Source organism: Lepidochelys olivacea, assembly GCF_965140295.1.
Source record: "Lepidochelys olivacea isolate rLepOli2 genome assembly, chromosome: 18".
Classification (NCBI taxonomy): domain Eukaryota; kingdom Metazoa; phylum Chordata; order Testudines; family Cheloniidae; genus Lepidochelys; species Lepidochelys olivacea.
In genome coordinates this window covers 28683279-28695808 of record NC_140428.1, presented here as the reverse complement: position 1 = coordinate 28695808, position 12530 = coordinate 28683279, and the positions used below count along the sequence as shown (strand labels likewise).

The following is a 12530-nucleotide window of genomic DNA, read 5'->3' as shown; positions in this document are numbered from 1 at the left end:
GCAATATGTTGCCCCAGGGCCTTGGGTGGGAGACAAGAAGGGCTCAAGGGCTGGTGCTGGCCCTCAGGCTCCTAGGCAGCAGGTCCCCTGTGGGCCATGTCCCTGACCTTTCTCTGCATCCGAGTGCTGGGGGGGCTGAGCCGTTAGCGCCTGGAGAGACTGTTCTCGGTGGGGCGCAGGAGCGTGGCTTGCCCCCTTCCCTGCCAGCCTTGCCCCATGCCAAAGGAGACCTCCCGGCCGGGCCGTGCCCAGGTTGGGCAAGGTGGGGAGGCAGCATAGGGTGACCAGAGAGCAAGTGTGAAACACGGGGACAGGTGTGGGGGGGGTAATAGGTGCCTATGGAAGACAAAGCCCCGACTAGCAGGACTGTCCCTACGACGTGGGGGCAGCAGCTCCCCCCAAAGCCGCCCTTGCAGAGCCCGCTCTGTCTGCTGCCTTTCCTCCGCCCCCTGCCCCTTCTCCGCAGGGAGCGCCCAGCCTGGCCCCCCCCCGGCACCCCGGCTCGGGACTGGTGCCAAAAAAACCCAACGATGGGATGCGGTTGCCGGGGTAACCAGACTGGACGTCACAATCTGGGCATGTGTAATGGCGGGGGGGTGTCGCTGCAGGCTGGAGGGGTTGGGGCTGGAGCGGGGGCGGGAGGAGAGAGAGAGGCCGGGGGAGGGGGAGGGAGGGGGAGGGAAATTGCTTCTTAAAAAAAAAAAAAAAAAAACCCACCCAGGGCCGCCGCAGCCATCTTCGCGCGGAGCAGCCGCTCCCTGCGCCCGGCAGGTGGGAGCATGCGGGGGCCGGCGGGGGCCGGGGGCGAGCCGCGGGGCGCGATGGAGAGCGAGGCGGAGCTGTCAGGTAGGGGGGCGCGGGGCGCTCCTCGGGGGCGGGCAGCCCCGGGGAGAGGCTGCGGTGATGGGCGGCGGAGCGCGGCCGGGGGGCTGGTTCCCCGCTGGCCGAGCCTGGGGACCGTGTCCCGGGGCCAGCCGGGGAGAGGGGTCCCCTCCGCTCCGGTGTGCGGTCCGCGGAGCCCGCCGCCTGCCCCGCCGCCCGGGGGCCAGGCTCCAGGGGCAGGTAATCACCTGTCGCCGGGCAAGCGCCCTCCTGGCCGGACTGGCCCCCCTTCCCGGTGTGTGTGTGTGGGGGGGGGTCGGCACCGCTGCGCCCCAGGGTCCTGCCAGCACCCCGGGGTGCCCCTTCCCCTCTGGTTCTTTCTGCACCCCGGACCAAGAGGCCCACCGCCTGCAGGGGGGGAATAAAGCTCTAGAGGGGAGCGGAGCCGCAGCCCCATTCGCCATCAACAGCGGCTGTGGGGGACTCCGGGGCGCCTTTGAAGATCTGGCCCTTAGTTCCCTCCTGTGACTTCTTCTTCTCTTCCCTCAGTGCCTAACATCCCTGCCTGGCCTGGCTAGCTGAAGGCCTAAATAACTAGCTGAAACCTCAGGCAGAGAGAAAATTGGAGTGGTTTTTAATTTTTCCCTACTTACTGTACTGGTTCTTTTTGTGTTGGAGACGAACTGACGCCACTCCTTAGAGCTAAGCAGAGTGATGGCTGGAGCAACATATGCCTTTCCAGAGTGTATGTGGCTTTGTACCCTGGGCAAATAGCCATTTGTAGACTCCTGGTGGGGTGTGACAAGGGTCTGTCTGGCCTGATTGTGTTTTATGCAGGATCCCATCTCTACATCTTCCCCACTAAAGACTTTTTGGACCCATTCTTTGATATCTGTGGTGACTGGGCCTAGAGACCCTTTTCCTTGGAAGTTTCCCTCTTAAGTGTCAGGTACTACTCCTTGACCTACCACCTTCTGAGGATGTGAAAAATCTTTTCCTTACATTTGCAGTGTTACCTGGAAGGGATTTACAGATGGGTCATGTGCCTCCCTTGGTCTTCTCTTTCCCAGCCTTTGTATGTTTACCTCCCTCATTCTCTCCACTGACGTTTTACCTATGATTCTTGTATCACTTTTACTTCCCTTTGCTTTTCTTGAGGTTTCTCTATATCGTGGGGACTATCCAGGGGGATTATTAAGGCCAACAGACTCATTTCAATGAAGCCTAAACCAGATTTAGTAGTTGAAAGACTTTTTTATTTTCCTGTTTTGTTTTTCTTAATTGGCCCATTGATTGCTTTAGCTGGCTGTACCCGGCACATTTGAAACCTACCTGCTGAGCTGACAGAAGTGCTGAGTACGTTTCAGGTAGAAAGCAGCTAGCAGACATTTCAGGTGCATCTTGGTAGAGGAAAAGAGGGCAGGGAAATAATGAAATAAAGGCTTAACTTATTCAGGGAGGCTTATTAATTGTAAGACTTATAGCTGAGCACTGAGAGATGGATTTCCTTAGTTGTGACATCAATAAATATAGTAATAATCTGTCCTGCTATTTGGCTAGAGACCTTACTTGGCAACAGGGGCATGCTCAAAGGGGTGGGGGCAAGCAGAGGCCCAGGCCCCCCCCATGTCAGGGGCACAGAACTCCTCTGGGCCTGGGAGAGTGAGCTCCTGTGGCCCTGGACTGGGGCAGGAGACGAAAGGTCCTCTGGAACTGTGGAAGGAGAATCAGTTCGATCGGCCCGTGGTTGCGGGAGGGGGGAGGGAGAGCGAGCCAGCTCTGCCGTTGGGGCTGTGGTGGGGAGAGGCAGCTCCTCTGGCCTTAGGGTGTGGGGGCGAGGCAGCTCCACTGGCCGTGGAGGGAGGGAGGGGGGAAAACAGCTCCTCCGGCCATGGGGGGCACACAAGTGCCCCTCCCCCAAAGCAGCCAAATATTTATTCCTGGGAATTCCTAATATGTGGCATCCTCCTGCAGAACGGCACATAATTACCTTGCTAAGTCTGTGTGAGGGTCTTCAGCAGCGCTCCTGTTTGTGTAGGTCTTTGTTTTCAGGTTTTGGGAAAAAGTTTCTGCTTGTACATAGAGGCTGATATTTTACAAACCAAAACTACATCCACAAATTAAAAAACTCCTTTAGCATCTGTTAAAGGAGCCACTTTGGCCAAATTCGTGCTCGCGCAAATGGCTAAAAATCCATACGAGCCAATGGAGTTGTACTTGCCTATGCCAACAGGGCCAAATGTACCATTCTGCAGGGAATCCGCACCCCAGGGCTATGTGGCACTTAAATCTCACTGTGCTGGCTGCTGCACAAGGGTGAATTCTACCCATAGTGAATTTGGTCCTAACAGCGCCTCTCGTGTTCTTACATTGCTAAAATAAATGTTCTCCTGAGCGGAAAGCCTGAATGCAGCCCATTTAGTGGAGAGCAATGGTATAGGAGTGAGTCAGAGTTCCTGAAAAGTAGGGGCTGATAATGCTACTTCTGACAAGCCCGAAAATCCAGCAACCCCCGTGGTGAGGCGGTAATAAGGGTACCTGGTGCCAATATCATGTGGACTGTCATCCATAAGCGATTGAGATTCCAAAAGCCCATCAAACATATTTCATTTAAAACATGAGGGCAGGAGTGAAACACCCATCTTTACAAGCTGCACAGCTATTCATCTCCATCCTGTCCTTAATTTTCCAAAGCATGAAGAATTCTTAATGTCTGGCAGATGGATGCCTCCCCATCAGTGTCAAGAATGGTTCTATTCTTCTTCCTTCCCAGAAATGACTCTGGAGGAGATTATTAAGATCTCTCTGGTTTTTACTCTTAATGCACCTGACTGAAGTGCAATCAGAGAGGTAATCAGAGCCCACAATAGAGCCATGCAAATGAGTGAGTGTGAGTTTGCATGTGCTGGAGAGAGATGGGAGTGTGGTAGATTAACATGAACTCAGTAAAATAACTTGTGTCCAGCTGTTTCCTGTTAAAGATATTAGTGCATCTCAAATTCACCTGCAAAATCTATCCCCATTGCATCCTCTCTCTTCCTGATTTTTCACTTCAGTTACCAATAATCTCCATATGCAGAATTACATTTACTGATTATTCTTTGTATGGAGGTGTTTAAAATTTGCAAATTAGCATGTTTTCCATACACTGATTACAAAACACGTGCTTTTGGTGAAGATAACTCTGCTTTGAAGTTATGGAAAACATGAAGAAAGAACAAACATAAAGTTTCCAGCAGAGAGAATGCCAAGTTGTTTCTCACTCTGTAAGATTCTCCATCTTGAACAGCAGTAGGTATCACATCTGAGTTAGTGCTGCTTGAATTAGTATTGACTTGGCCTCAGCGCTTGCATCTCCCTCAGACCAGGGTGTTTTGTGCAGGTCGGGGGTACCTGGGTTGTAACAGCCTGTTTCCTGCAAGGGTGTTTTGGTGAGGAGAGCAGGAAGAGGAGTACCCGGTCCTGAAGTTTCTGTTCACTTTGAGAAGTGGGGTCAGGGACAGGTCAGGGGCGATGGATAGGCTGGCTTAGAGGTCAGTGACAAATATTCTCCGTTCCCATCATCTTTTCTCCATGTCGGTTTGTTCAGTTGAATCACAATGCTCAGGACGTTGTTTAGGTCTCAGTGAGATGTATACCCAAGAATGAGAAGGCATGAGGATGTTTTTTTATTAGGGTCGCCAGGGGGATCCAAATGAGCTTTATGGTAGGACGGTAGCTTTCACCTCTCCATAACACATCACACATCGGTAGAGCTGGGACTGGCTCCTTGGTCCATTCAGTTAACACAGGTCTTCACAAGGATTGCCCTTGTGTTCTTTCTAAGTGACAGCTGGTCGATAGAGTTCAGCAGTCTCTCTCTGGCCTATTTCTCAGCCATGCTGAGTTGCTCACTTGGACGGGGGGGCTCTTGTCCCTTCTGCACAGGAGCTGGTGAGTCTCTGTGCAGTTCCTAGCCGATGGCATGCTGACCAGGTTGTAGCTGTCAAAGGATAAGCAAAGAACTTCAGTGTCCAGGGCTGCTAATGCAGCAACTTTCATGAGCATGAATTTCACTGAAAACCATTGTTAAACTTTGAAGAGTTTTATTTCCCCTTGCAAAGAAAGTTTAGTTCAATTTTCTTATCAGTCACTGGCTAGATAATTGTTCCCCTTCTCTAATAAAAATGGAACACATTAATGCAGATGCTGTAGGGTTGTTGGATTTAAAATCCAACCCTGAGGGGCTGGCTTTCAGCTCCTCAGTGTGTGTGGGAGTTGGGGAAGGAATGAGGGTTGTCACTTCTTATGAAAGCCTTGAAAGGGAGCATAGCAAGAAACGCATGTATGGACCTGGTGTCACCCTGCACCCCTGGCCTCCATGAAACATCTGAGCAGTTTAGCATCTCTATCCATTCAGTTAAAACAGCAGCGTTTCTAACTTTTGGGAATTCCTGGCTTCCCTTTCATAGATTTCGTAGAACCATAGATTCCAAGGCCAGAAAGTACCATTGTGATCATCAAGTCTGACCTCCTGGATAGCACTGGCCAGAGAACTTGTCCACAATAATCCCTAGAGCAGAGCTTTCAGAAAAACATCCCATCTTGATTTAAAAATTGTCAGTGATGGAGAATCCACCATGACCCTTGGTCAACTGTTCCAATGGTTAATTGCCCTCACTGTTAAAAATGCATGGCTTATTTCCAGTCTGAATTTGTCTCGCGTCAGCTTCCAGCCATTGGATCGTGTTATAATTTCCCCTACTTGTCTGAAGAGCCCATTATCAAAGATTTGTTCCCCATGCAGGCTCCTTCCCTTGCCTTCTTCTGCAGCTGCCTGGCTTATGCTCTTCCCAGACCTTTGGCTGGAGCTGTCATTTTCTGAGACAGGCTGACCTGGGCCAGTTCGGCCTCCAATGCTGCAGCTTCCAGCAAGTGACTGTGATTGTAGCAGATGCCTCTGCTTCTTTTGGACTAATGAGAGTGACCTGGTCAGTATTTTATCTTTCCATTTCGTTCAATTAAAAATATCCCAGCAAAATCGGGGCCAAGCATTCTCGCACAAGCCGTGCAGGAGGGAGAGCTCATAGGAACAAGGAGGCTGCTCCTCCACTATGGAGATGGTCTGTCAGCAAGGGAGGAGTTGGTCTTTCGCTAGAAACAAAACAAACGCATGTAAACCGGAGGGATGGTCGGGGTGAAGTCTCTGCAGGACACTTGTATTGCAGCACCAGATGTTTGAACATGTTGTTGTTGTTTTGGAGGGAGGGTAGGTTGTGTGTGAGAGAGAAACCTGAATGCTGCAGTGCATGAATTCTGGATTTGTTAATGCTGGAGAGTTTAAATCCACTGAAAAGCAGGTAGGCAGGGCGTGCAAGGTGTTTTTCCTCTGAACGGTCACAGCTGCTGTCAGCTTCTTTACTCTGGTTCAAGGTTGACAGGCCATTGTTCACAATCTTGCAGTTAAGTTTAAGAATCAAACTCTCTTCATCACATGCGGTGGAATCCGCCTTGCGATTTCTCCGTGCAGTCAGCAAAGTCACTGGATGTCCCTGGGGATTTTGTTTTTTACTGAGCCGTACCTTTGGGTTGGAGCTTTCATATCTATGAGAGTCATGTGAGTGAGCTGCTGTGCTTGTGAACAGGAGTGTGGAGTGAAAGGGTTGACTTTAAAAATAAACTTGGTGCACATTGGTCTCCGTTACTGAGCAAAACAAGGTTCTGCCCAAATGCCTCAGTCTCCTGGTTGGATGTAATGAAAGTGACATGCTTAGTTACTGTGCTTCCTTCCAGCGGTAGCACTAACGTCTCTCCCAAGCGCTGTTATCCTCATTTTGTAGACGGGAACGCCAGTGGCTCCAGTTTCCGTTTGCCTGGAGTGGAATGGGCAGCCCACAGAAGATCTAGGGAAAGGTTCAATTAACACAGGTCTTGCAGATCAGGGGTTGCTCACCTTCTGGCTTCACAGGTAGCTTTTGGTTCCTTCCAACGGTCTGTCCAGGTTGTTCATATGTGATACAAGATATTCCTTTGTCTTTCAAAGCCGTCAGCCCTGGCTGCATTTGCTCAGTCTCTGTCACCTGTGCAAGGTCTCCAGAAGCTCACGAGTCGTTAGGCTACCTCAGGCTTGGAGCATATCTCTTGTAAGCTGAGCATGGTTGGGTTCGGTCAGTACTTGGATGACAGATGTAAAACCAGGGGAAAAAAACAAATGTTGCAGGAAATGGTGCTGGTGTTTAAGTAGGTAGCTTAGCTTCCTGCTATGTCTGCACTGAACCAGCGCCCCAGTCCAGAGCCAGGGACCACTCTGCTGCTAAAGGCTGAGATGAGATGGGAAGCCAACAGTCTTGACCTCTTGTGCTCATCTAAGATCCCATCATGTTTTTTTTGGTCAGCATAAGGGTGTTAAATGCAGTGTCCTGGCCAAAAGTCAGTTTGGGAAGATTGCCTTCCATCTCCCTGAGGCAGAGTTCCAGCTGGAGAAGTTATCCCCCTGAATAGCAGAATGGCTATTCCAGATATGGGGGGAAGTGGTGCTTGTAGGCACAGTCTGCAATGTGATTTGGGATCTTTTGAGATTACTCGGCATTCAGCAGAAGGGTTGGGGAGGCAGCTCTGTGCCTAGCTTGCTGTGTGCATAACAGGTATGTGCACTGAGGAGCAAGGATATCTTTGCCTGGATTCATTCCCCACCCTTTGACATCTTGATCATTAGGAACCAACGCTCAATAGTAAACCAAATCTTGCAATGACTGACTCACAACACAAACTGCTGTGGGAAATGCACAAAAGAGGCCAGGATGTTTCTCGTTGTACATGGAATCCTGGGCTCCAGCTCCATCGAGAAAACTCTTAAGGCTTTAAAACTTCTTTTCAAAGCAAACGGCTCTGTTGTCCCATTGCGAGACTCGGGTCCGTGGGGCTGAGTCCCGTCGCTACTACATTTGTATTGGGATACAAAGCCCCCTTCCCTGCCCCAAAATGTTGTTTTTTCTGTGCGGTGTTGTGAATAAAATCAAGCAATGCTGAATGGCTTCTATATAGAGCCTCATGCACCTGATAGAGAGGCCAAGAACTCTGATCTGGTGCTTTTTAGTGGAGATTATTCTGGTCCTGTCAGAGGTGAGGGAAATGTGTTGCTTGCAGGGCATGGTTCTGTCAATTGTCTAATAAATTTCACTGAGATGGAGCTAAGCTGCTTGTTTTGGCAAAGTCTAAACTGCTGTGTTTTGAAGTCGAACACAAAATTTGTCCGGTCTAATGAGATTGGAGAATTATTACTGTAGAAGTTTAGAAATTCAAAAAGAAAACAGAAGAGTACAACACAGAACTGGATCTTAAGGAAATGCAACAATTTGACAAAATGCCAAAGCTCATTAGTAAGAATGTCAAGATTTGGAAGATAATGATGACAGGAAAATAAAAGGGTACATTGCAATTAGTGACGAGCTTCTTTGCCTTGGTGGGGATGTAGCGGATGGATGAAAGCAGTAGAGCCGGCATGCTTTGAGCGGACGCTTCGCTTTGCTCCTGTTCAGGCGGCTCTGGGTCTGTCCAGGAGTCAGTGGGGCCATCAGAGGGTGTGCCGGGGGCAACAACTAGCCTCTCCCAAGACATAGCATCACTCCTGCCTTCAGTGCTGCAATATGCAGCCAGAGGTAGATGGGGAGGAAGGAGCTCAGAAGAGAGACGAGTTTTCTCTCTTTTCTTTGATTTCATTGAATCCATTTTAACAGGATCTATTTCAAAAGGCAAAGGGTAAACAATAAAAAGCCAAGTGCTTCCTCATTACCTACGAGCCCAAATCAGCAACAGCAGGCAGCATATTAGAGGCATCCAGACAGTCCCGGCCCCCCTCCTCCCCCCCCCCCCGCCCTCTGCTTCTGAGCAGGCCAGTGGTGGGGGCTTCGTGGGCCCGGGCGTCTGCGGGAGAAAACGAGATGATCCTTCTGCTTTGGTGCTGCATGCTGTGGTGCCCAGCCCCAGCCCCTCCGGGCAGTAACAGGAATACTCAGCCCCCTGCATCTTCCAAGCCCTTTCCAAACGGCAGCCCTCACGAGCTCCCTTGGGAGGCAGAGAGCAAGCGTCCTTAGCTTCATTTTGCAGATGGGAAAGCTGAGGCCGTGAAGGTCAGTGACTTGCCCCAGCAAGGCCACTTAGGGAGTCTGGATGAGGACCCGCGAGTTCCTTGCTCCCAACCCCTTGTTCTGTCCTCCAGACAATACATTTATTATTGAAGGCTGCAAATGATTCTTTGCCCCCTTTCATCCTCCTGCAACTCCCTACCTGCATTTTCTCTCTCTTGCCAGTAACACCTTACATCATTGAGACAGAGAGGGCCCTGAAACCAAATCCTGTTTGTTCGGTAGCTAGACTCTCACCCAGCTTGGATCGTGTCGTCCATGTCACTTTCTGGATCCCTGCAGTAAATCCCACAAGGACATCTCTCGGTGTGGATGGTTCTCTCTAGCCAGAGCTGGAGTCTGCATTTTGTGCTGCACTGAAAACTCACCTACCCTGCTGGAAATGGAGCTCCAGTTCTCTGGGAGCTGGTTTCTAGTGGCACTGCTGTAAGAGCAAACAGAAACTGCCCCTTCCCACTGCATTGTGCTGAATGCTGGAGCAATTCTTGCCCGCTTGCTGGGGGCTGCCATCCTGCTGAAAACCAGGCCTGGCATATGACCTTGGTGATGCAAAGGGAGGTTAGTGTCTGAGCCTAGAGACCCCTTTGCATGATCCGCCTCTGATCCTACGCTAACCATCCAAACGGCTTTCCTGTTTAATACCCCGCCAGGGTTGCGAAATAATAGCAGTGCACTCTTTTGAACACCAAAGCTCTTCTTCTGATGGCCAAAACAGTTGTGCGGCAGGCTGGAGATGAGGTTCCAGGCTCCGTGCGTGGGCTCTTCCTGCTGGGAGTGTCCACAGTGACGCATCCAGGAGAGAGCTCTTTACGCTGACACCTAGATGAAGTAATGAAGATACTGCTGTTAATTCTAGGCTCTGTGGAAATGACCCCAGCCCCGATCAATTTACAAAACCCGAATTTTGAGCCTAAACGGCCCGACTCATATTATTTGAGCCTTAAGCGCCGAAGAGCTGTGTGCATGATGTGTGCTTGATTCGAACAAGTCTCCTCTTTGTTTGAAAGTGCTGTAGCCATGAACCTGGGACTCAGGTCCTGCAAATACTTCCTATCAGCTTAGTGCTGAATGCTGTTCCAGACGTGCACCCTCTGGCCTGCTCCTGGGGGTAAGCGTTACGCCTTGTAGTAAGCTTTTGCAAGGGTTGGGCCCCCTTTTATGACCTAGCATCCATCAGAACCTGCACTGTGACAAAACTGAAGGTGTCAGACTCCACCAAATACTGTTGCCGAAGACTTGTCCGTGGCTGAGCAATGCTAATTCCCTTTGAAGCCAACGAGAGCGGAGTACCGGCCTCGTTGCTGTGTCGCCCCTAGAACGCCACAATGGAAGCAGAGCAGCTTCCTAAGAATCCCTGACCCCGCAGCAGAGTGGCTGGTGAGAGAGATTGAGACCGGGCCTGGTGCATGCTACGCTGGTACTGGGCAAATGCGCAGCAGTATGCCATAGCAAATGGATTCAGGTCAGAACATATAACTGCACCAAAAATTAGTTCTCTGTTTTGCGTTTACTCTTTAACTTGGCCCACTCAAAAATCCCTCAGTCCCTGATTTCCAGCTACCACGCCGGGCTGCTGGGTAAGAATCCCTTTGCTTCCTCTAAAGTACGAACATTTATCTCTGGCTGCAAGCTGACTTTCCAGGTCCCATTATTTAATCCAAATTTAAATATTAGTATTAAGTGCTGCTGTTCGTTCTGCCTGTCTTCTACCTGCAATGATCCTGTCCTGTTATCGGTTTCCCAAACAGCCAGCTGGGAGCTGACCAGCCATTTGGCAAGTCTGCATCTCCAGGATTTAAAGACACCTGCACTTTGCAGACCTTGTAGAGCAGCTTTTTCCCCCTGCTCTGTGTCATCACAGTCACCCCCAAAGTGTCGCAAACTGATTTCTGGTGGGAGGAGTGTGCAGCAGGGCAGGGGGTGTCGGCAGAAACAAAGTGTCTTTTCATACAAACAGGAACGGTGATTCGATGGATAATCGTGATAATTACTAATAAGTGGGAAGAGAAACACAGGGGAAACAATTTGGGGACTAGTTTTTAACCCCATCCTCCGATTTGGTGTCTGCAGTGCCTTCCACTTGAGTTTGCACACCAGTTACACGAGCACAGACAGCCGTTTGCACATGTGACTTGGGCAGCAGCATGTACACAACGGGGTCCATGAAGATGGAAACCAGGGCTGACACTTTGAGACTTGTCTTTCAAGGATCTGCATGAGGCATTAGCAGCTAGTTAAGTGCTGGCCTGGTAGGCAACTAATGCTACTGTAAGGCTATGTTTACACTACACAGCTACAGCCGTGTGGCTAAACGTTGTGCAGTATAGCCGCTGTTTGTCGGCTCTCCTGCTGACAAACAGCTCCCACCCCCAAAGAGCGGCGTTAGCTTTGTCAACAGGAGAGCGCTCCTGCCAGCAAAGCACTGTTCACACTGGGGCTTGTCGTCTGCAAAACTTTTGTCTTTCGGGGTGTGTGTTTGTGGTTTTTTTAGCACCTCTGAAAGACAAAAGTTTTGTTGTTCAATTGTCAGTGTAGACAAAGCCTAACTTGGGACAGCTATGTTAACAGCTGGACGTGAGTCAGGCAATAAACAGAAACTTGAGCGAGGCCACATGTCCTTGTATCCCATAGGCTGATGGAGCTGCTTGGCCAATGCTCTCCCATGGGGTCAAACACAATTCCCATACTTTGTGTGTCTGTGAACCTGGCTGTGTAACATCTCGCTTTCCTCCCCCTTTGTGTCGTCTCCAGAAGAAGAGGATGGAGTGCTGGAAGGGCTGGAGGAATTTTATCCAGAGGAGCAGGTGACTGCGCAGAAGAAAAAGAAATCCAAAAAGCTGAAAGAAAACAAGACATCCAAAGTCAAGAGAAGGAAGAAAGAGGTAACGTCTCCCGCTCTCAAGTGAGGCTGGCAGGCAGCTGTTGGACTCTGTGTACAGGCTGTATGCTTGGGATAATGCTGCTGGCCTCCCTTGTGGAGAAGTCGGTGGTCTAGGGATGGAAAAGGACTAGATAAGAGTTAGGTATTTACTAGGGGGAACTAATTTGATGTGTGACGGGGGACCTGTTTCTTAGACTTGGGTGATGCCACAGCTGAGCCTGCAGATTGGCAGTCACTCCCCTGAGTGCCTGGAGGGGCTGAGTGATATAGTGAACTGGCACACAGGGCTGGGAGCAATGCCTGCATAATTCATATCCTGGCGCTGACAGCGACTCACTATGGCCTTGGGTGAATCACTTAACTTCTCTACCTCAGTGACCCCACTGGTTAAATGAGAATGGTACTTGCCCACTTCCGAGAGTCTGTGACGGTTAATTAGCCAGTGTTTAGAGCGGGCTTTGGAATGTGAAGGTTTGAGTATTATTATTTATTAAGGGTTCATTAGTGAGTGATGCTCCCTGGCCTTTGTTAGGCAGGAGGTCCGACTCCGTGATTACAAGGATCCCAGGAAAGCCTGACGCTAAGCGCTGGAGTTTCAGGTGTGGATTTAAACGCTCTAATTTACATGCCCAAGGTTGAAAACTGAGATTACAAATGTTGTCTCTTCCTTCACCTGGTCTCCACTAGTGCTGCATGTGTCTGAA

General features: G+C 50.2%; 1 protein-coding gene across 4 annotated transcripts in view; it reads left to right on the top strand.

The window, feature by feature from the left end:
• Positions 1–759: 759 nt before the first annotated feature.
• CHD5 (chromodomain helicase DNA binding protein 5) overlaps positions 760–12530 on the top strand; it is an 80437-nt gene continuing 68666 nt past the window's right edge. For 3 of the 4 annotated variants that reach the window (XM_084652079.1, XM_084652077.1, XM_084652080.1), the window contains exons 1-2: positions 760–846; positions 11697–11827. In XM_084652079.1, coding sequence (XP_084508205.1) covers positions 780–846; positions 11697–11827 — 198 coding nt within the window. In that variant the 5' untranslated portion in view covers positions 760–779. The remainder of the gene's footprint in view (positions 847–11696; positions 11828–12530) is intronic. The other variant, XM_084652078.1, reaches the window with a different exon arrangement.